Source organism: Amorphotheca resinae (genome assembly GCF_003019875.1).
Source record: "Amorphotheca resinae ATCC 22711 unplaced genomic scaffold M430scaffold_3, whole genome shotgun sequence".
NCBI classification, from domain to species: domain Eukaryota; kingdom Fungi; phylum Ascomycota; class Leotiomycetes; order Helotiales; family Amorphothecaceae; genus Amorphotheca; species Amorphotheca resinae.
The window spans coordinates 870,219-888,926 of NW_020194473.1; the positions used below are offsets into that span (position 1 = coordinate 870,219).

Sequence of the window (18,708 nt, forward strand, 5' to 3'; positions counted from 1 at the left end):
TGAAAGGGAGTTAATAAAGGGATTTCTGTTACTGATTTTCCTTGACAACACTCTCCAGGCGAGGCAGATGACGAGGCTACGAGGCTACGCACGGACCAACACGCTAAACGACCCTTGCCAAAAATTTCCTTCGACATTTTGCTTCAGGAAGTTGAACTGCTCAGTTGCCCACAACAAACCATACAATGGCACGACAACGATCTAAAAAGCTGTCTGCCAGTCGCAAGACTGAGCAGAAGTTGGAGTCGGAGCCGGAACGAGAGAGAGAGCAAAGTGAAAGCGAGAATGAGAGTCTTGCTATCGAGGAGAAAGATTCAGATGAGGAAGAACTGGATAGGCTTGTGCTGGGAGATGGAGCGGGCTTCAAGGCGCAATTGGGGATGGATATGGATTTAGACCAAGAGGGGGATTCTGAAGAGGATGGCGATGTAGAAGGAGGTGGCGAAGCAGATGAGGGGCTTGAGAATGTTGACGATGCGGATGTAAGAAAATTTATCGTTTCTTCTGGAGATTGAGGCTAACTCTCTGCAAGCTCTTTTTTCTTGATGCTGGGCCATCTACAGTTGACCCGGGCGCCTTAATACCACATCCTGACTCGAGGGAAGTAGAGACGGAAGATGCGCCGGCTTGGGAGGACAGCGATGACGATCGACTCGCAATATCACTTGCAGGGAATTCACGACTACGAAAGCTTCGTGTGAACGAAGCGGAAGATATAGTCAGCGGAAGAGATTATGTCAGACGACTGCGAAGACAATTTGAGCTTCTACATCCAGTTCCAGAATGGGCGCAACCTTCTGCGAGACCCGCGAAACGGCGTCGCAGATCCTCAGCAGGTTCCGATTCCTCGATTTCATCCGATGGTATGGACGTCGACGACTCTGACTTGTCAACGCTTCCACTCGCGCGACTTCTTCAGGATGCTAGCTCCCTAACACGCACACGATCTACGACGGGGAAACGTTCAAAGCTTCGACCAGAAGTCCTTGACATCCAACGAACACGAGATATACCCCTCACACAGCCATCAGCTATAACATCCCTATCTTTCCACCCTGAGTACCCTGTCCTCCTCTCTTCTGGTCCAGCTTCAACGCTTTATCTTCACCATATATCCCCCACGGCACACCCGACGCCCAATCCTCCCATTACCTCTGTACACATCCGGCACACACCCCTCGCAACATCCGCATTCCTCCTGCCCAAAGGCGACAAAATTTTCTTCTCCGGCCGACGTCGCTACTTCCACACCTGGGACCTACCTACGGGAACCATCCAAAAAGTCACTCGGATATATGGACACAAGGACGAACAAAAGAGCATGGAGAGATTCAAACTCAGCCCTTGTGGGCGCTACATGGGCTTGGTAGGATCTTCGAAGAAAGGCGGCGGAATTGTGAATGTACTGGATGCGAACACAACACAGTGGATTGCAGCAGCTCGTATCGAGGGCAAGAACGGCGTTGCTGATTTTGCGTGGTGGAGCGATGGGGAGGGATTCACGGTTGTCGGCAAGGGAGGAGAAGTGGGAGAATGGAGTGTGGAGTCTAAGTCTTTCGTCGCGAGATGGATCGACGACGGGTCCATAGGTGCTACAGTGCTCACTCTTGGTGGACCCCATGGCCCGAAGCCGCTGGGTGGTGATAGGTGGGTGGCCATCGGATCCCAGAGTGGAGTGGTGAACATCTACGATCGACGCGCCTTTGTCTCCGGGAACGAGATCAACGTCAAGGAAAGACCGGAACCTAATAGAAGGTTTGAGCAGCTAACTACACCGACAAGTAATTTGACCATAAGTCCAGATGGGCAGTTGTTGGTGTTGAGTAGCAAGTGGAAGAAGGATGCTTTGAGACTGGTGCACCTGCCTAGTTGTACGGTGTATAGGAATTGGCCTACTAGTTCGACACCTTTGGGTAGGATCACAGCGGTAGCGTTTGCGAGTGGAAGTGATATGCTAGCGGTCGCCAATGAGGGGGGCAAGATCCGGCTATGGGAGATTAGGAGTTAAAAATAAGTGGAATGAAATGATGTTCCATTTCAAGCCTTGGTTGGAGTGCAGGATCCTGTGATGACATAGACTGCGAGCATTGAGGCGCAGCCATTAGGATACATCTAAATTAATAGCATCCTATTGAAGTCACTGCTTTCTTACCTACCCTCATTGATCAGTCATCTATCTGGCCGCGGAAAATGTTGTCAGTGCTCTAAATCCTATCAGTAGCCATCCCAAACAGTCTCTAAATATATAGAAACTCAAGCCATATTATACACTGCTGCTGTCCTTGAGTACAGCACCATACGGGATATAGCAACTGCTGCTGTCCTCTTTTATAGCGCTACAAAAACGAGAAAGATGGGAAAAGGAACCAAGATGGGAAACTCATTTTCTCAAAAAATGCAGTGTAGTCCAAGACTGAAGAACACTAAGAGCTTTCTAGATGTGAAGAAGTATAGTTGTCCAGACCTCGAAGAGACCCAGTAGTATAGGTCCCAAATTATTATATGCAATCCTGCATCCACTAGATATAGAATTTGTATGTAATTCATCTTCCCTCTAACTACTCGAGAACGCGGTACCTACAAAGTTAACATTAAAGCCACGGTTGCAATCCAGATAAAACAGACAATGTTTCTACATTCAACTCTGGCTCCAGCTCCCAATCCATCCTCTGGAGAAGCATCCGGTTTAGTTCCACCAATGCCAGTTTCTGTACTGGTGGTCTGTATGGAAGTGCCCGGAATCCTCGTAAAAGAGTTTGCCGAAGCATTCAAGGCTTCTGGGGATAACAAGGCATTGTTCAAGGAATCGCATGATGGACGATTGCTCTCTTGAGGTATATAATTCGTGACCTGTATTGGGAGATCGAAAATTGTGTATTCGTCTGAACCATTCAGACGGAAGTTTTGTCTGATTGAAATCTATCGCTGTCAAAACGTGATACGACTTGTATACTTATACTAGAACACATACGTTATAGAGGCCACGAGAGCTGCTGCCATCTGTAGGGGCTCCATTGCCAACCAGACAATCAGGCCACACCCAATTAACATGTTTCACAGTGCTCGCAGGCTCCTGCAGCATGATCTCGCCCAAGCTCGCATTTCCTGCAGAAGCAGTACCATTCGATATTGTCAGATTCTTCCCCGTTGTATAACTAGAGAGGAAGATCGTAATGTTCCATATTGCAGATCTAGGATCCTTTGGGTACGGCGGAAGCTGGAGTTTTCCATCTGAGGAAACGTCTAGAGCGATTTGCAAGAAGTCTTAGGAATGGAAGTCAGCGCAGGTTCCCACTGGAACGGAGGAGAGGTCATACCTCCACCTAATGGCGTATTAGGCTGTGGGGCATCAATTATAGCGATTCCTGGTGTGAATATCTGCCCATCGATAATTTGCTGCGCACTCAATCCTTTGGTAAATAAGGAAAATAGATGTATGCTGAATCGAAGCAACTTCATCATAGGAAGCTGGAAAGAAATTCAACGGAAACAGACGGAACAGCATAAAGTCAAAGTGAGAAAGGCAGACAGACAGATGAATGAGGGGATGTTCAACAGCGCATGATAATATAGAGAAGTAATGACAAGGAGGTGAGCTTTTCGTCTCCAAAATGTTATGGCCTGCGACTAATGTCGGCATATACAATCAAGCATAATCATATTAAACTATGTGATGCTGTCTGATCGCGATCGATCTGAAATATTGCTGAAGAAAAAGCATTGAAACTGGGAGCGTGTCAGCTACAGAATAGCATGATGCGTCTCAAAGTTCAGCCTTTCGGTCTCGGCCGGCCCATCTAAATGAGAAGTCACGTGCACAGCTACATCGTGTTACCTTAGTAAAGTGGGCTGTAGCTACCTATGAGCAGCCTCGCGATTCGAGATACCTCTTTGAGCTTTTGGTCTCCGACAAGTCCAGACGGAGGAAGAGTTTCTTACGATTCGGCCACAAACAACTTGAAGCTCGAATGATTTGATTGACGATGTATCTCACCAGTGTATAGAAAAACCTATCGGACCTTTCAATTCACAATGCGTCGTTCCTGTTTTCAATCGTGGGGGCCGGCGAGAAGCCCTCGAGCTTGCTCACATGCATACTTCTCAGTTGTCCACCAGTTGAGATATGCATCCAAGTCAGTAGTTGCAGCTGCAAAGTATCGCCGCCTGGGGGTAAGCAAGCTCGGACGAGACGTCTACAGGAAATCGGATGAAGTCGAACACGCTCTTCTCAACAATCAACCAGTTGTGGCCCTAGAATCCACTATATATACTCATGGTTTCCCATATCCTGACAATGTTTCACTTGCTTTGGAGCTTGAGTCTATTGTGCGTAGCAATGGTGGGATTCCCGCGACGATTGGAATCCTGGATGGAGTAGCCCGGGTCGGTCTATCCAGAGAGGAACTTATTGCTCTGGCTTCATCTGCAGGGAAACCGGATACTATGAAGGTCTCAAGAAGAGATCTCCCATATATCCTTGGAATGGTGAGTCGATACTTTTCTAGTTTGCGGAGTGCCTGCCTACTATTCCCTGAAAATCTGCCCCCTGGCCCACCCCCTTGTCCCTCTCCATCTTTAATGTACAGTACTGAGACCAAGATTAGGGTATAGCTGGACGCAAGTTAAATGGTGGAACCACCATTGCCGGAACAATGTTCCTTGCCCAGAGAGCGGGGATTAAAGTATTCGGGACTGGTGGTCTAGGCGGTGTCCATCGTGGTGGTCAAGACACCATGGACATTTCTGCGGATCTTACTGAACTTGGCCGAACACCAGTTGCTGTAATAAGTAGTGGTTGTAAAAGCTTTCTCGATATCCCTCGGACATTGGAGTATCTCGAGACTCAAGGAGCAGGTGTATTTACATTCGCTGACGGCCGTTCTGGTGACATCAACTTTCCGGCCTTTTATACCCGAGATAGCGGCGTGAAGAGCCCCATGGTCGTGCAAAATGAACGAGAAGCTGCTGCAATTATCTGTAAGTTTCATCATACTGTATACTGGAATTCGACTGATCGACCTAGTTTCACAGCAATTCTTTCCCAAGAGTTCTGGCTTACTCTTTGCCAATCCTATTCCCGAGGAGCACTCTATACCAAAAGCTGAAATCGACGCCGCCATCGACCAGGCTGTCCAAGAGGCAGCTGAGCAAGGCTTCCATGGCCATGCCAACACGCCTTTCATCCTCGCTAGGATCAAAGAACTCACAAAGGGCAACAGTATTCCAGCAAACAGAGCATTGATACATTCAAATGTTGCTGTGGCTACAAAGGTTGCTGTTGAGCTTTCAAAGTTTAGGAAAGAGTACAGTGACTCCGAATCCCAGTTTATTGCAGAGTGAGTAGTCCTTGTTACGCCTAACGACCATAAGAATGTTGATTAATGCTTTGTCCAGGAAAAGCGAAGCTCCAATTTTTACACCTGTGATGCCAACACAAAAGGTAGCTACGCCAAAGAAAGAACTAGCAGGCAAAGATGACCTTCCGGCCATCATCGTTTCTGGCTCTGTGGCACTAGATATTTCTTGCGATTACTCTCCTCGTGGTGGAAACACACACGCAGGATTATCCACGATTGGTGGCACTGCTGGCACTTCTCCACAACTGTATACGTCGAACATAGCCGCTATCACCCCATCAGTAGGAGGCGTTGGCCATAATGTCGCCCTTGCAGCCCAACTCGCTGGTGGTGGCTTATCCGTACAGCTCTGTAGCTTTGTCGTAGAAGACTTGTGAGTAATGCGCTTTTCATGTGTAACTCAGCTGACTGTGATTCCTTTAGTGCCGGCAATGCAATTCTAGCTGCTCTCGAAAAAGAGGGTCTGAAGACCACCGGCATCACGGTCGAGAAACCCTCGGGGAACGACCCAAAGATCAACAATATAGATAACCGTACAGCTCAGTATGTCGCTGTCAATGATACAAAGAAAGATCTGGTCGTCGCTATGGCAGATATGAGCATCTTTGACAGGGAGGGGGCAGTGCCGAATCTGTCCAAACACATTTCTCCAAGTTTGAAATGGATGGTTGTAGATGCGAACTGGCATCATACTACCCTCGGAAGCATTATAAGTCAAGCAAAGTCTTCGAACGTCAAGGTTGCTTTTGAGCCAGTCTCTGTTGCCAAATCTGCAGCACTTTTTCAGCCACAGAGCTCAAAAAGTAGCCTTAAGATCAAGCCCTTTCCGAACCACACTATCGATCTTGCCACACCTAACCAGCATGAACTGGCTGCTATGCATGCCTCCGCCAAAGAAAATGGGTATTTCGAGTCAGAAGAATGGTGGCATGTCATTGATGCTCTTGGCATCCCCAGCTCAGGGGCTCGCGACAAATTTGTCTCCCTGACGAGCAAGAAAATGACGGACGAGGGTATACCCCTGCAGACTATTCAACTTCTACCATTTATTCCCACAATTCTTACAAAACTCGGTGGTGATGGCGTTCTCCTGACCCAGCTCCTGGAGCCCAATGATCCCCGCCTAACGCACCCGGATTCCGCGCCCTATATACTCTCCCGCAATTTCAATGGCAGTGATAAGATAGCCGGCGTGTATATGCGGCTCTTCCCAGCATTGGAAGTGGTTGAGGATGTGGTGAGTGTGAATGGTGTCGGGGATACATTCTTGGGTGTGCTAGTTGCCGGGTTAGCAAAGGGCTTGAAGTTGGATGAGAGGTTGGTAGATATTGCTCAGAGAGGAGCTATCATGACCTTGCGGAGCAGGGAGGCTGTGAGCCCAGAGCTGGGTCTGCTGAGCGATAAACTTGATGCGTTGGTGCAGACTACGCCAATGTAACCCACGGCTGCTTGGGTTTAATGTCGTGTCGTTGCGGGAGTCCCAGGCAAAATGCACAGTCTGGTCCTTCTGGAAGATTTCAGGATTCGACGAGAACTGGCAGCGCATCGGATGGATGCCTCGAAAAGCAAATTATGTTTGATCTCCATCCGAACACTGAGTCCGAAATTAGCACAGGAAGTCGCTGATATGTCCAGAGAATTCGGACCAGCCTCTGGAAAGTCTGGCCTGGAAAGAGAACGATGTATCCTGGTACTACAACAGGTGGGAAGCAATGTATGGTCCTTATAAGAAGATAAACTCTTAGTAAATTCAGGGTTGTTTCCATTTCAATCTGCCAATATTCCTTGGAAATTCAAGGAAGGATACGCAACGTTTCTGGTAGACATTTGCCCTTCCAATATTCACTAGAAGCTGAAATATAGATCACTGTCTAGATTTGCCACTCTTTGACGATATCAATATTGAACCTTCCGATGCTCGCTCGATTGGTTATTGACAAATGCAGATAACCACCAAGTCAGCCCAGCCTCGACTTCCTCCTGACCTGTTACATTTATGCTACCCGTCCAGGTCTATTTACGAAGCCTTCCCCGGCCAAGCAATCCTACTGTCAAATCTGCCAGATGAAGCTATCGTCCCTTCATTATACTCCACCATCGCACCAAACGCTTATCGACTTGTCTTGAAACCACCCCCAAGTTGTATGAGCATCTTCCCATCATATCCCACGATCCGATTCATCTCCACAGCTATTTCTCTGCTATTTGTCTAGCTCCTCTGATATCAAGCGCTCAATGTACCTGTACCTCTACGAGGTCCTTGCATTATGGATGGGTATGGAACTCACGGATTTGAAGGTTTCGATGTGCTTGCTCTCACATGGAAGCCTTCGGGGATAGCGATGTGCGCAGGAGAAATGGGCAGGCTCATCTATTGTTGGATTACCTGGTTCAGGCACGGTATCGAAATAGTGGTTGTGAGGAGACTGAGGAATTCGTGGGAAGCAATGGTCCTCGAAGCTACCTAAACCTCATCGCTGTTCAATCTCCCATGCTCTCTTCCGTATTTCAACACTTCCTTTCTATTAATCAGCCTTCTCTCCCAGAAGATTTCTCGGGTTGAATATAGTATTATCACCGTTGCCTTATGAGCATACGTTTCTTCCTGATCTTGTCCTAGGTATATCTCGGCCATACCGACCCCTGAAGCAGGATACGTAGCAGCTCTCCTTATCCAAACCGGGGCCGTATCTAGTATACAATGCAAATTGGACCTACCGGCACAAGTACGTACCATGGTTAGCAGCCACAACCCTCCGTGATCAAGCGTTTATCAACCTCCGCCCAGATTGAAAGGGGGAGGTCACCTGACTCGCGAACACCCCTTTTCAGGCAATACTACAGCGTAACCCCTATTACCATACTGAGATACTACCATCACGTCACCAGGGTAGTTTATAAGTCGATAGTCTCAAGCTCAAGTGCGAACCGGTTTGGTATAGCCAATCCCTTTCAGCTTCCAACTCACCTTAACAGCCTCAGGCCCCCCTCGCCCGGGACCAGAAGGGTCCAGGCAGAGACAGCATTTCCTCTTTGGGCGAAATGCGGGACCAATGAAACAGGCCTGAGGCTCATACAATTCTGGATCTTTGGGTTTTCTTTTTTTTTGTTGCATGTCGTCCGGGAGCTACTGCAGGTTCTTCCGCCCTTGACGCTCGATGGCACCAATGAACGCCCGCGGGGGCCTTTGTTGCACGTCGTCTCGACGTTACACTAACGCAGCTGCTAAGGTAGTCATCGCATGGCAAAGGTTGGTACCGAGTCTGGCCCAAACTGGTGGCTCCCACAGTCCCACCTAGTAATCATCATCTGCTTGCTTCCCTTTTATTAATTCATGGTCGAAAAGCTACCCACGGTAAGAGAAAGAGAGGGTAGAGAGTCTCAGAGTTTGAGTATCTGCGTATCTGAAGTATTCAATCTGCGACAACTTCATTCCATTATATGCGCCATGTCCTCCCACGCTCTCCTCGATCCACGCCCCCTAGATGTTCTTGACGGGTTATACACCAGGGATTTTACCCCTGGGTCAGCGGAAGATTTAGCCAACTCGGATGACTATCTATATTCAGCTTCGAACAATCCCGTCGCATCGGTGGGTTCGTCATCCAACCATCAGCAACTGATCGGAGCCAGCGCTGGTACTTTCGAATACGGCCATGATATCTATACATCTGCGCCGCCGGCAGACGGAACCTGCTTGATACAAAAATTGCCCACTGACATTATTCTAACGATACTGGACCATCTCGATCTCATCCAATCCACCTGCTTAGGGCTGACCTGCAAGAGTTTTCACAGCATCCATTGGGCATTACACGGACCGGTCCGGCTCGGCACGATAACCGTCTGCGAGAGATTCGCGTTCCTGTCCGTTTGGCATCTGTATGAAATGATAAGACAGTGGATGGCGCCCAAGTATCAATGGGATGAACATTATGAGACGTTCCGCCTCAAGCAGAACATGTGGACGGCGATGCCCGATGCTGTGGGGTACTGGCGAAGAAGAGGTAAAAAGGAGGCAGACGTCGTAATGGGGTGATGAAATCATGGGACCTGACAGACTTCATGGATCCGAGAATGCGATCTGGTTCGCAAACGCGAATCTTCCTTGCCAGGAGGGGATCTTAGGAGAATGACATCTCTGAGAAGATTTGGAAGGCAAAACACGAGGGAGACAAGATGTTTTAAGACCAGAAACAAGAGACCACTCATCCTTTCCTGGAATATGAGGAGAATATTTGAACTCGGTACAACAGCGGCTTCCTAGCTTTGGTGAGGATATGAATGCTCTGGTGGGAGGAGGCGTGGGGAGAAGAGTTGGCAGTAACGGTCTTGTGTAAGAGTGCATCAATTAGACGGCCCAGGTCAACGTGAAGTTGAATTGTTCTCTCTCGTAACCTGAACTTCAGTTGGTAGAGTATGCCTATGATAATGCTAGGTATAGCTGTTCTCAGCTGAGGAGAACTTTCATCGAAGACAATCGATTGTCTCAAACCTAACAAATAAAAAATAGAAAGAAAGAGAGAAAGATAAAAGGGAAAGGACTGATTTAAGCCCAGTGAGGATATAATCCGAAACCTGATTAATTCTCCTCCGATTACTGCGAGACACGGGTACCTCAACTCGAGGCCATCTCAAGGATTCTCATGCGCCACGACCAGCCCGACCGGCTCAGACCATTCTCACAGCATATCATCGTCGACGATTTTCAGCAAGGTCGACTTCAATTCTGTCATCCAGGCAAAAGGCAAAACAAATACCATGTCACGTGCCGCCTCTGACAAAGCGATCACCCAATGCTGATGAATCAAAGCCCGTCGGCTGGTGTGACGAGCGGGCGGGTTGGATCTCAGCCGCAGTCGCCATCCGAAAGGCCAAGTCGGCGTCGATATAAATAAAAAGCTCGACGACTCCACGGAAAGCCCTTTTGCTATACCTGACCCTTGCTACCCAGAACTGACAGATCCATTCATGCGCGTTATCAACCGCACATCAGCCGCACTCTTGTCGAGCCTCTTCCTTCGGCCCAACCTGCCCGTCTGCTCGCTCAATCAGACCAGCGAGTACCACACGATGCCAGCGCCCGTCATCGCGGTCTGCCATGGCGGCGGTCCCATGCCCGTCATGGGCGACCCGAGCCACGCCGATCTGATCAAGTCGATGACCGAGAAGGTGCCCAAGATTCTCGGCCTGGGGACGCCGAATGCCCCGCGGGCCATCGTCCTGGTGACGGCGCATTGGAGCGAGCGGCGGCCGACTATTAGCAATGGCAACAAACATAAGCTCTACTACGACTACGGCGGATTCCCTCCCGAGACCTACAAGCTGAAGTACGATGCGCCGGGGAGCCCAGAGGTGGCCAAGGAGGTCTACGAGGCGCTGGAGAAGGCCGGCCTCAACCCCCAATTGGATGGTGAGAGAGGTAAGTTGTTCCTATCCTCATTGAGAGAGTCGGCCCTTGCTGACTTACTTACTTGCAAGGCTGGGACCACGGTGTCTTCATCCCAATGCTCCTCATCAACCCCAAAGCGAACGTTCCCATCGTCCAACTCTCCGTCCTCGCCTCCGACTCTCCCGCACAGCACTTCGCCATGGGCCGGGCACTGGCTCCCCTACGCGAGAAAGGAGTCGCCATCGTCGGGTCCGGGATGCCGACCTTCCACAACCTGCGGATCATGTTCTCGGGACTGGCGAACGACCGGGGCTTCAAGGCGCGGAATGCACAGTTCAGCGACGCGCTGACGAAGGCGGTCACATCAGAGAATATCGAGGAGCGGGGCAAGCTGCTGGAGGGCTGGAGAGACTGGGTCGGCGCGAAAGAGGCACATCCCGCTGGTGGGGTGGAGCATTTCCTGCCGCTGGTCGTGTGCGCGGGCGCTGGGGGAGAGGGAAAGGCAGAGCACTTTGCCGATGAGGTTATTGGCACAAAGCAGTACTCTTACTACTGGAAATAGAGAATTGTACATTAAATTTTCCTTCATGAATACTACCTCGGGGTTATACATAAATATGAGGGAGGTTCTGGCATAGTTTGCGGTCCAGTAGCCTCATTAATTTCGACTTTTAATTTCCCTCTTTGTGTCATATAATAATCCTGCGTGCCGCTACCTCAAAGAGTAATATCTCAAAAGAAAGACACCCATCTACGTACATAACGTCCTAATCATATCTAAATGCGGGGTGGGTTTCATGATTCGCACACTCCAAACCAAGGAAGGCTGTTAGATTCCCGTACAGCCTCGCCAGCTCGCTTAAAGACAAGGCTGACCAATCATGAGTCGAGGCGGAAAAAGGGGGTGGAGATCAGGGAGGTCAAAGGATCAGAGCATTTGATCTTTGTACCGTAAAAGAGAAAGTGTAATGGAAGCTTATAGCAGAAAGAATGTAGGGAGAGTTTGTTAGAGGACATCTGGTGTGTATAGGTACTTGAAGGAAATTGGATACAGTTTGTTTTCAAGTGTAGGAGGGGTTTAAGAGGTCGCCCAGTACCTTCGTGGGGGCCATTTCTTATATTGTAGGGAGTATAACAGCTTCAGAACATTGTCAAGGAGATAGTTGATGAGTGTATTGGCAGTCCACAATGAATATCTTTGCACAGTTTGCTTTTCTATTCATCATAAGTCATACAGCAGGTTATTCTATCCATTCGCCTCCAACGCCATTGGGACCGGATAAATGCATCCGACTTCAATTTCTCACCATATTCCTAGCCCTCAGCCTCTCATCAAGACTTAACACCCAAGCCATCTCCTCATCGCCATCTTTCTCCTCCTCAACCAGCGCTTCCCATTCCTCGTCCTCCATCGTGACTAGCATACAGATCTGGGTAACCCTGGAGAAGAGATCGCGGACGCTATATTTGCCGCCCTTGGCTACCGCGCCCACGATGCCAGAGAAGTCTTTCTCTATCCGCGTGGCACCGAGAGCATTCATCTTCCCTGCATATGACCAGATGCGTTTCTCGAGTACCCGGGCAAGGTATTTAGCTGTTGAGTCGAGCAACATCGCATATGTTTTGGCGGTCAGGATACGCTTGATGGGTCTCATGAGAGCGTCCCAGGAATGCTCGAATCTTCGGGTTACGATTTCCTGGAAAAATTCAGGATCCTCATCTGTATCATCTTGTCTTGCTAGGTCGGCGAGATCTTCTTCTGTTAATGAATAGTCGGCGTCTCGGAAAGTATCAGAGAGGACAGGACGAAGGCGAGGCTTGATGACTTGGTTAAACAAGACGTGCATTCCATCTGTGATGAGCTCAGAGGTCTTGGATGAGAATGTAACGTTGAGGGTTTCGAGCGTATTAGCGACAAAAGTTGCATCATGGGAGAAGGGGAACATGTCTTGCAGCGTATTCCCATTGTTGGCCGGTTCGGGATTTAGACGAGAGCTGACGATTCGTGATATGTAGTCGTTCGCCACGTCAAGGGAATTAATAAGGACAATGAATGCTATGATTTTATCCTCCGGGGGAAAGCCGCCTTGGACAACGGCTTTGGGGTAGTACTCGTCCCGCATTTTCCGCTGGACCATACCAACGAAATCAGAGCCGAGAACTCGGCCAATAGTTGGTACGACCGAGGATATCACGTCTCGCTGAGACGTCGAAAGAGAACGTTGGAGGACAGTATTGACGATGTACATTACATCGTCGACGGCGGAGATGATGAACGGACCGCTGCCATCTATTGGCTTGGAGGGATTGAGTGTGAGTCCCGTAGGTAACTCATCGAGCTGGAATGCCTTTTCTACAGAGCGCCGGAAGAAGAAAGTAGTCATTACGTTGAAAGGTGTCGTCAAACGCGCAGAGATTTTTCGCGTCAGGGCTGATTTTGCGAGTAAATCTGGCATGAGCAAAGGTCCATCAGGACTTTCGGCCGGGTCCTGGAAGATCTTAGAAATGGCGCGTAAAAGAACCGCTCCTTGAGAACTCACCCTACACTTCCCGCCAAGGAACCGGGAATATAGAGACCAGCGACCAAGCATGATGGCCATCTCACTCAGTAACCCATCAACCTCCTTCATGTCTACTCCTTCGTCTTCACTAAGTCTCCCGTCCGTACCACCCCCAACGGCTGGCGAATTGGTCCTAGAAATTCCGGATGATCTCTGCGCAGGTAAGAAGCTCTGCACCAAAAATGAGAAGGGATAGCTCTTCACATCCGTCAATCTTCTGTCCACATTCCTCTCATCACTCCATGTATCCAGCACAATCCCCCCCTGAACATCCGCCTCAATCTGTAACCTTTCGATCACTTTGACCATTCGACCCGCCCCATAATGTCTCTCTACCAAACCGCCATGCCCTTCCACAATTTGTGCAATATGCTCGAATAACTTCGTCAAGGCATTCGCATAGAAAAATCCATCCTTGGACTCCCGCCCTTTCGTCCCTTCTTTCAAATTCGCCCGGGCCCTGCTTGCCACGCCCTGACAAACATATTTTCCATAGACTTCTAGTCCCGTATCCTCTCTTCCTATGAGGGGAAACAATTTAAAGAAGCGTGTAACCTTTGCACCATCACCTTCCTCTGCGGCCTTCTCGAATTCTCTCAAGAACAGACCACATAGTGATTCCTTCGAAGATTCGATTGTAACTCCAGGCGCATCCGGGACTTCGACAGAGGGGACAACGGTGGCTGCAAACTTCCCCTCAATAATTGACTTTGGTATTTTGGACGAACGCGCAATGTATCCAGCAGCCGCTTCCCAGTCCTGCGGGGCACCCATAGATCCTATAACGCCTTGTACACAAGCTTTCAACTCCGCGACCTGTTCCACAACACCGAGCGTCTCCTCCACTCTCTTCTTTTCCAAATCAAGCTCCTTGACTTTGGATGAGAGGTGGGAGGCAGTGTTCGCGGCAGAGTCCAGCATGCCATTGCTTATGCTTCTTGTATTCACGACCTGGGTACCTAAGTGTGCGCGCAACAGATCTAAGCGTCCAAGCTCGCGGGAGAGGTCTGCCTGTGAGGCAATGAGGGCCTGCAGACGGGAAGAGATGGCCGCATCGCGGGAGTGGAGGGTCGCGAGGGATGCCCGGATGGCGGCTAGGGAGGAAGATTCGTAGATGGAGGGGGACGCCGGGGACTCTTCGAGCGGCGGAAGAGAAGACGAGCCATTTTGGAGGCCGGAAGGAGGCATTGGTTAGGGTACGTCATGGGAAGATGTGGGATGAGTTGATTTAGCTGGCGTTTCGATCTGTGTGGTTGTCGAAATAAGCGAGAATTTATATTAACATCCTCAGGGAGTTCCTCTATCTCAGACTTTGGGATGCAAACCCGTTCAATAAAATGGTAACTAGACTTCACTTTGGCATAATTACTCACAAAAAAGAGAGTCGCCGATTTGCCTGGTATCAAATATATACCCAATAATCCAGGAACCTGGCCTGCTAATTCGAACTATCTATACAATGTCTTCCGAACCCCGTTTGTCTTTCCTGTTGCACCCATGCATCATGTTACGACTAAACGACCTGGCTATACCCGCCCCCTAATCTCCTCTTCCCCTTAGCTTTCCACCATTTTCTAGCTTCATCTGCCCAAAAAACACTGCTTGTTAATAGGACCAAACCTAATAAATCCGTAAATCCAAGAGCCTCCGTCTGGAAAACCTCCTGCAACCATGGGAAATAAATAACGAGGATTTGCCCTCCCAAGCTCAGGCTAACCGCCCAGTTAAATAGGCGGTTACCAAACAGCGGTACCTCGCCTCTTAGCACACTTTTACTTTCAGACCTGCAGTTCAAAGCATTGAACATGTCGAATAAGACGAAGCAGGTAAAAGTCATTGTTGTGTCACGCTTCGTAACTTCTCCATCTTTCAGCATTTCATGAGTGTAGACCACCATGGTGCCTATCATTATGATAACAGCGGAGGTCATGACACGGGTTATGAGAGGCCAGGTGAGGACCGGTGCGTTACGTTTTCGAGGAGGGCGAGTCATAACGTCGGGGTCAACAGGCTCGACGCCAAGCGATTGGGCGGGAGGTCCATCCATAATAATGTCTAGGGAACAAAGTCAGTTAAGTGACAGTGGGAATGAAGGAGAGCTAGACGTACTTATCCAGAGAATCTGCATCGCGTTCAGCGGATTCTTGAATCCAAAACACGTGCAGAAAAACACCAAGCTTAGTGCTGCAGCACTTGTACTCAGTTGGAAGGTCAGGAAATTCTGGATGTTGTTGAATATTCCCTTTCCTTCTTCAATTGCATGAAGTATGGTGGAAAAATCGTCGTCCGTCAATATCATATCTGCTGCCTCTTTGGCAACATCAGTGCCCATCAACCCCATTGAAATTCCTATATCGGCCTTCTTAAGTGCTGGAGCATCATTCACACCGTCTCCTGTCATCGCAACAATGTCACCACGTGCTTGAAGCGCGCGAACGATCTTCATTTTATGCTCAGGACTAGTACGTGCAAATATCGAGGTGTTGGCAATGGCGGCTTGTAGCTCTTCGTCAGACATTTCCTCGATCTCGTCCCCTCGTAAAATGGGTTTGACAGCAACAGAATTCGCTGTCGGCTCACGTGGCGTCGCGATAGCCATTCCAAGTTTCTTCCCAATAGCTAGAGCTGTTGTGTCGGCATCGCCTGTGATCATGATAACCTTCACTCCGCCCCGCAAGAGACGTCTAATTGACTTTTGAACACCAGCGCGAGGGGGATCACTCATTCCAACAAGACCTGCAAAGACGAGGCCCTTGTATACGTCCTCATTGTGTGAAACTGGGGGTTCCGCGGTCCTGCTAGTATGTGTGTTACTAGGAGTTCCACTTCGACTCATAGGAGCCGTAAGTAATCTAGCATGCTTTGATACTGGACCACTCGCGAACCCAAGCACTCGGAGGCCTTCTCTAGCAAGCTTCTCAGCCGCATCTAGAACTTCTTGTCTCCGGGATGAATCCAAGACAACTTCACGGCCGTCTTTGGTGAGGTAGGTGTCACATCGCTCCAGGATCCGATCAACAGCACCTTTGATATATGCCACTTCCTTCGTACTGGAGGTACCGTCGGTCCCATTGTCTCCTATAGTGACGCCCATCCATTTCCTCTCTGAGCTAAACGGGGTCTCGCCAAGGCGGTGACCGAGTCCCTCTCGAACGTCGTGTTCCTTAAATCGATCCATCATATCGAGCATTGCGACATCTGTAGGCTGTCCAACCCATCTACTTCGAAGTCCTTGACCGGGCAGGTGGCTTTGAGTAGAAGAAAGCACAGCTATCGATGAGGCCGATGTTTCTTGTGCATGTCGTGTGAGGCGCGCATTGTTAGCTATATTCCCAATGCGCAGAATTCTCAACAATGCCGGATCGGGTTTTGCTTCAGTGGCTTCGTCGTCGGAATCAACCTGGATGGGTGCCTCTGCATCAAAGTACCACACTTTCGTTGTTGTCATGTGGTTCATTGTGAGGGTGCCTATTGACTATCAGCAGTGTTGCTGAGGAGTTATACGTAATAGTTTCTTACCCGTTTTGTCACTGCATACAACATTGACGGATCCGAGGGTCTCTACACTCGGCATCTTTCGCACAATAGCATTATACTGTGCCATGCGATGTACCCCTAGCGCCAGGGTGACTGTGACAATGATAGGAAGACCCTCAGGAATGGCAGCAACGGCCAATGATATAGAGATTGTGAAAATCTCTAAAAGCCCCTTGCCTTGAAGCCAACCGACGAATGATATCACTCCAATGATGACGAATGAAGCTTGGCTTAGTTGCGATCCGAGCGCATCCATACTGAGCTGTAGAGGGGTTCGAGGGCTTTCCGTCTCGGAAACACTTGCTGCAATGGTACCGAAATATGTATTCGCACCCGTTGCATACACAATCCCCTGCCCATATCCAGATCTCACCAGTGTTCCCATAAACGCGATATTTGTGGTGTTGTTCAAGTGGGTATCTGCTCCAACAGTACCACTTCCAGCAGATGCATATTCTCGTACACCTGGTGCCTCCAGATGGTTTGACGAAGATCTGGATAAAGGCATCCCGAGCTTTGCTGCAGCCGTGATTCTGACAGGCTCATTCTCCCCAGTGAGGTTAGATTCGTCAATTGACAGATCCGTAGCCTGCGTCACACGTATGTCGGCGGGTATCCTATCACCGGTCGTAAAGAGAACCAGGTCCCCAGGGACAAGTTGCGCCGCCATGACTTTGCTCGACGTAGCTTCCATCTTGGCCTCAGCATCCTCAGTCGAAGTCGAGCCCATCAGTCCCTCCGCATCTGGCGCCTGACCGGTACTTGGTGGCCACGTGGGTGTCCGCTGGCTTGGAGGCTTCACCTCCGCTCGAATCAAGTGTGCATGGTTCGGTACCAGGTGGTTTAAAGCCTCGATTGACTTCTCCGATCTATATTCTTGAATAAACCCTACAGACACAACTATTGTGACTGCTACAGATATACTGATGGCATCGTCAGAATTTCCAACCAGAACAGACGCGCCCGCAGAAGCAAGCAGGAGGAGGATCAGGGGCTCCTTGAACTGCTTCAAAAATCGTAGCCACAAAGGCTCGGGTTCTTCATGAAAGAGCTCGTTTGGACCTTGGTCGTGCAATCGAGCAAGGGCTTCGGCCGGAGTGAGGCCATTTGTGAGAGAGGTCTGCAATCGCTCAGCTGTTTCGGCGGGGGTAAGACTGGCGAATTCGTCTGCTATTGACTATTCGAAGGTTAATATTTCCTTAAAAGAGACGCGCGATACAACCAACCTTGGCCATAGACGAGGAGGATCGACTATGCCTGCTCCTTGACCTCGACCTGGCCCTCGACTGTGGTCGCGAGGGTGGTTCTGAATTCGCAGCATTGATGGCTGGTAATTGGGCCAATGGTAATATATTCCCTCCTGGACTCGCAGACCGTGAGAGGCGCGGCCAAGCCATCTTTTTCTCTTGTTTGAGTCCCCCACAATATGGGGATGACGAGCAGAACGTGCTGCTGTCGATAAAGTCGTCCCTATCGCTGAGGCATGCGAAATTGGGGGTAGGTTTGCAGAGGGTTTTGGGATTGCGCAAAGGAATTGGGACCAGGGCGCTGGATAAAGAGAATCGCGATCGCGAATGTCGAAGGTCTGGACCGTCTCGGTAATTTGCTGCTGATCGCCTGCCAATGGATCTGTACCAATGTGGAGGTTATTATTATTCTGTTCTTTTGAATAGTTACGTGTCGTCCGCGTCTGATCTCCCTTCGGTCGGACCCCTGTTCTGCACTGGCCCCAAAACACTTCGATAGGGTTCAGGGAAGATGTTGATATTTCCGTATGCTCACATAGTTTGGGAGAAAGTACATACATTAAAGGGACGATTTGACACGCAACAATTAAATGACAGATTCCAAGTAATTCGGA

The 18,708-nt window shown here is 49.4% G+C and overlaps 7 protein-coding genes across 7 annotated transcripts; 4 read left to right on the plus strand and 3 right to left on the minus strand.

Annotated features, from left to right (window-relative positions):
* Nucleotides 1-157: 157 nt before the first annotated feature.
* On the plus strand, nt 158-2,142 carry M430DRAFT_64664 (hypothetical protein). Its single transcript, XM_024869123.1, has 2 exons — nt 158-482; nt 533-2,142. The coding sequence occupies exons 1-2, from the start codon at nt 186-188 to the stop codon at nt 2,006-2,008; spliced, it is 1,773 nt and encodes a 590-aa protein (XP_024723030.1). The 5' UTR covers nt 158-185; the 3' UTR covers nt 2,009-2,142.
* A 405-nt stretch (nt 2,143-2,547) lies between these two features.
* On the minus strand, nt 2,548-3,644 carry M430DRAFT_116692 (hypothetical protein). Its single transcript, XM_024861645.1, has 3 exons — nt 3,318-3,644; nt 2,972-3,264; nt 2,548-2,919 (listed from the first exon to the last, which is right to left on the minus strand). Exons 1-3 carry the CDS (start codon nt 3,460-3,462, stop codon nt 2,578-2,580), a joined length of 780 nt encoding a protein of 259 aa, XP_024723031.1. The 5' UTR covers nt 3,463-3,644; the 3' UTR covers nt 2,548-2,577.
* Nucleotides 3,645-3,886: 242 nt separating this feature from the next.
* M430DRAFT_116694 (hypothetical protein) lies at nt 3,887-7,064 on the plus strand. Its single transcript, XM_024861646.1, has 5 exons — nt 3,887-4,485; nt 4,605-4,977; nt 5,024-5,336; nt 5,395-5,730; nt 5,781-7,064. Exons 1-5 carry the CDS (start codon nt 4,033-4,035, stop codon nt 6,793-6,795), a joined length of 2,490 nt encoding a protein of 829 aa, XP_024723032.1. The 5' UTR covers nt 3,887-4,032; the 3' UTR covers nt 6,796-7,064.
* Nucleotides 7,065-8,680: 1,616 nt separating this feature from the next.
* M430DRAFT_211813 (hypothetical protein) lies at nt 8,681-9,481 on the plus strand. The gene has a single exon (XM_024864457.1). It carries the CDS (start codon nt 8,692-8,694, stop codon nt 9,394-9,396), a length of 705 nt encoding a protein of 234 aa, XP_024723033.1. The 5' UTR covers nt 8,681-8,691; the 3' UTR covers nt 9,397-9,481.
* A 949-nt stretch (nt 9,482-10,430) lies between these two features.
* M430DRAFT_96916 (hypothetical protein) lies at nt 10,431-11,311 on the plus strand (the record flags this gene model as incomplete). The annotated part of the gene is made up of 2 exons (XM_024869997.1): nt 10,431-10,779; nt 10,839-11,311. The coding sequence occupies 2 exons, from the start codon at nt 10,431-10,433 to the stop codon at nt 11,309-11,311; spliced, it is 822 nt and encodes a 273-aa protein (XP_024723034.1).
* Nucleotides 11,312-12,044: 733 nt separating this feature from the next.
* On the minus strand, nt 12,045-14,498 carry M430DRAFT_40212 (hypothetical protein; the record flags this gene model as incomplete). The annotated part of the gene is made up of 2 exons (XM_024867380.1): nt 12,045-13,238; nt 13,290-14,498. The coding sequence occupies 2 exons, from the start codon at nt 14,496-14,498 to the stop codon at nt 12,045-12,047; spliced, it is 2,403 nt and encodes an 800-aa protein (XP_024723035.1).
* A 240-nt stretch (nt 14,499-14,738) lies between these two features.
* Nucleotides 14,739-18,575, minus strand: M430DRAFT_116703 (hypothetical protein). Its single transcript, XM_024861647.1, has 4 exons — nt 18,074-18,575; nt 16,830-18,024; nt 15,420-16,778; nt 14,739-15,365 (listed from the first exon to the last, which is right to left on the minus strand). The coding sequence occupies exons 1-4, from the start codon at nt 18,242-18,244 to the stop codon at nt 14,824-14,826; spliced, it is 3,267 nt and encodes a 1,088-aa protein (XP_024723036.1). The 5' UTR covers nt 18,245-18,575; the 3' UTR covers nt 14,739-14,823.
* Nucleotides 18,576-18,708: the final 133 nt, after the last annotated feature.

Excerpts from the sequence above, each read along its gene's own strand:
- M430DRAFT_64664 (XM_024869123.1), top strand. The coding sequence starts at position 186 with ATGGCACGACAACGATCTAAAAAGCTGTCTGCCAGTCGCAAGACTGAG. Across the intron at positions 483-532 it reads AGAATGTTGACGATGCGGAT|CTCTTTTTTCTTGATGCTGG; the intron begins GTAAGAAAATTT and ends ACTCTCTGCAAG.
- M430DRAFT_116692 (XM_024861645.1), bottom strand. The coding sequence starts at position 3,462 with ATGATGAAGTTGCTTCGATTCAGCATACATCTATTTTCCTTATTTACC. Across the intron at positions 3,265-3,317 it reads TAATACGCCATTAGGTGGAG|ACTTCTTGCAAATCGCTCTA; the intron begins GTATGACCTCTC and ends TCCATTCCTAAG. Across the intron at positions 2,920-2,971 it reads GCTCTCGTGGCCTCTATAAC|ATTTCAATCAGACAAAACTT; the intron begins GTATGTGTTCTA and ends TGACAGCGATAG.
- M430DRAFT_116694 (XM_024861646.1), top strand. The coding sequence starts at position 4,033 with ATGCGTCGTTCCTGTTTTCAATCGTGGGGGCCGGCGAGAAGCCCTCGA. Across the intron at positions 4,486-4,604 it reads TCCCATATATCCTTGGAATG|GGTATAGCTGGACGCAAGTT; the intron begins GTGAGTCGATAC and ends GACCAAGATTAG. Across the intron at positions 5,731-5,780 it reads AGCTTTGTCGTAGAAGACTT|TGCCGGCAATGCAATTCTAG; the intron begins GTGAGTAATGCG and ends TGATTCCTTTAG.
- M430DRAFT_211813 (XM_024864457.1), top strand. The coding sequence starts at position 8,692 with ATGGTCGAAAAGCTACCCACGGTAAGAGAAAGAGAGGGTAGAGAGTCT.
- M430DRAFT_116703 (XM_024861647.1), bottom strand. The coding sequence starts at position 18,244 with ATGGCTTGGCCGCGCCTCTCACGGTCTGCGAGTCCAGGAGGGAATATA. Across the intron at positions 18,025-18,073 it reads CCTCCTCGTCTATGGCCAAG|TCAATAGCAGACGAATTCGC; the intron begins GTTGGTTGTATC and ends ACCTTCGAATAG. Across the intron at positions 15,366-15,419 it reads GATGCAGATTCTCTGGATAA|ACATTATTATGGATGGACCT; the intron begins GTACGTCTAGCT and ends TTTGTTCCCTAG.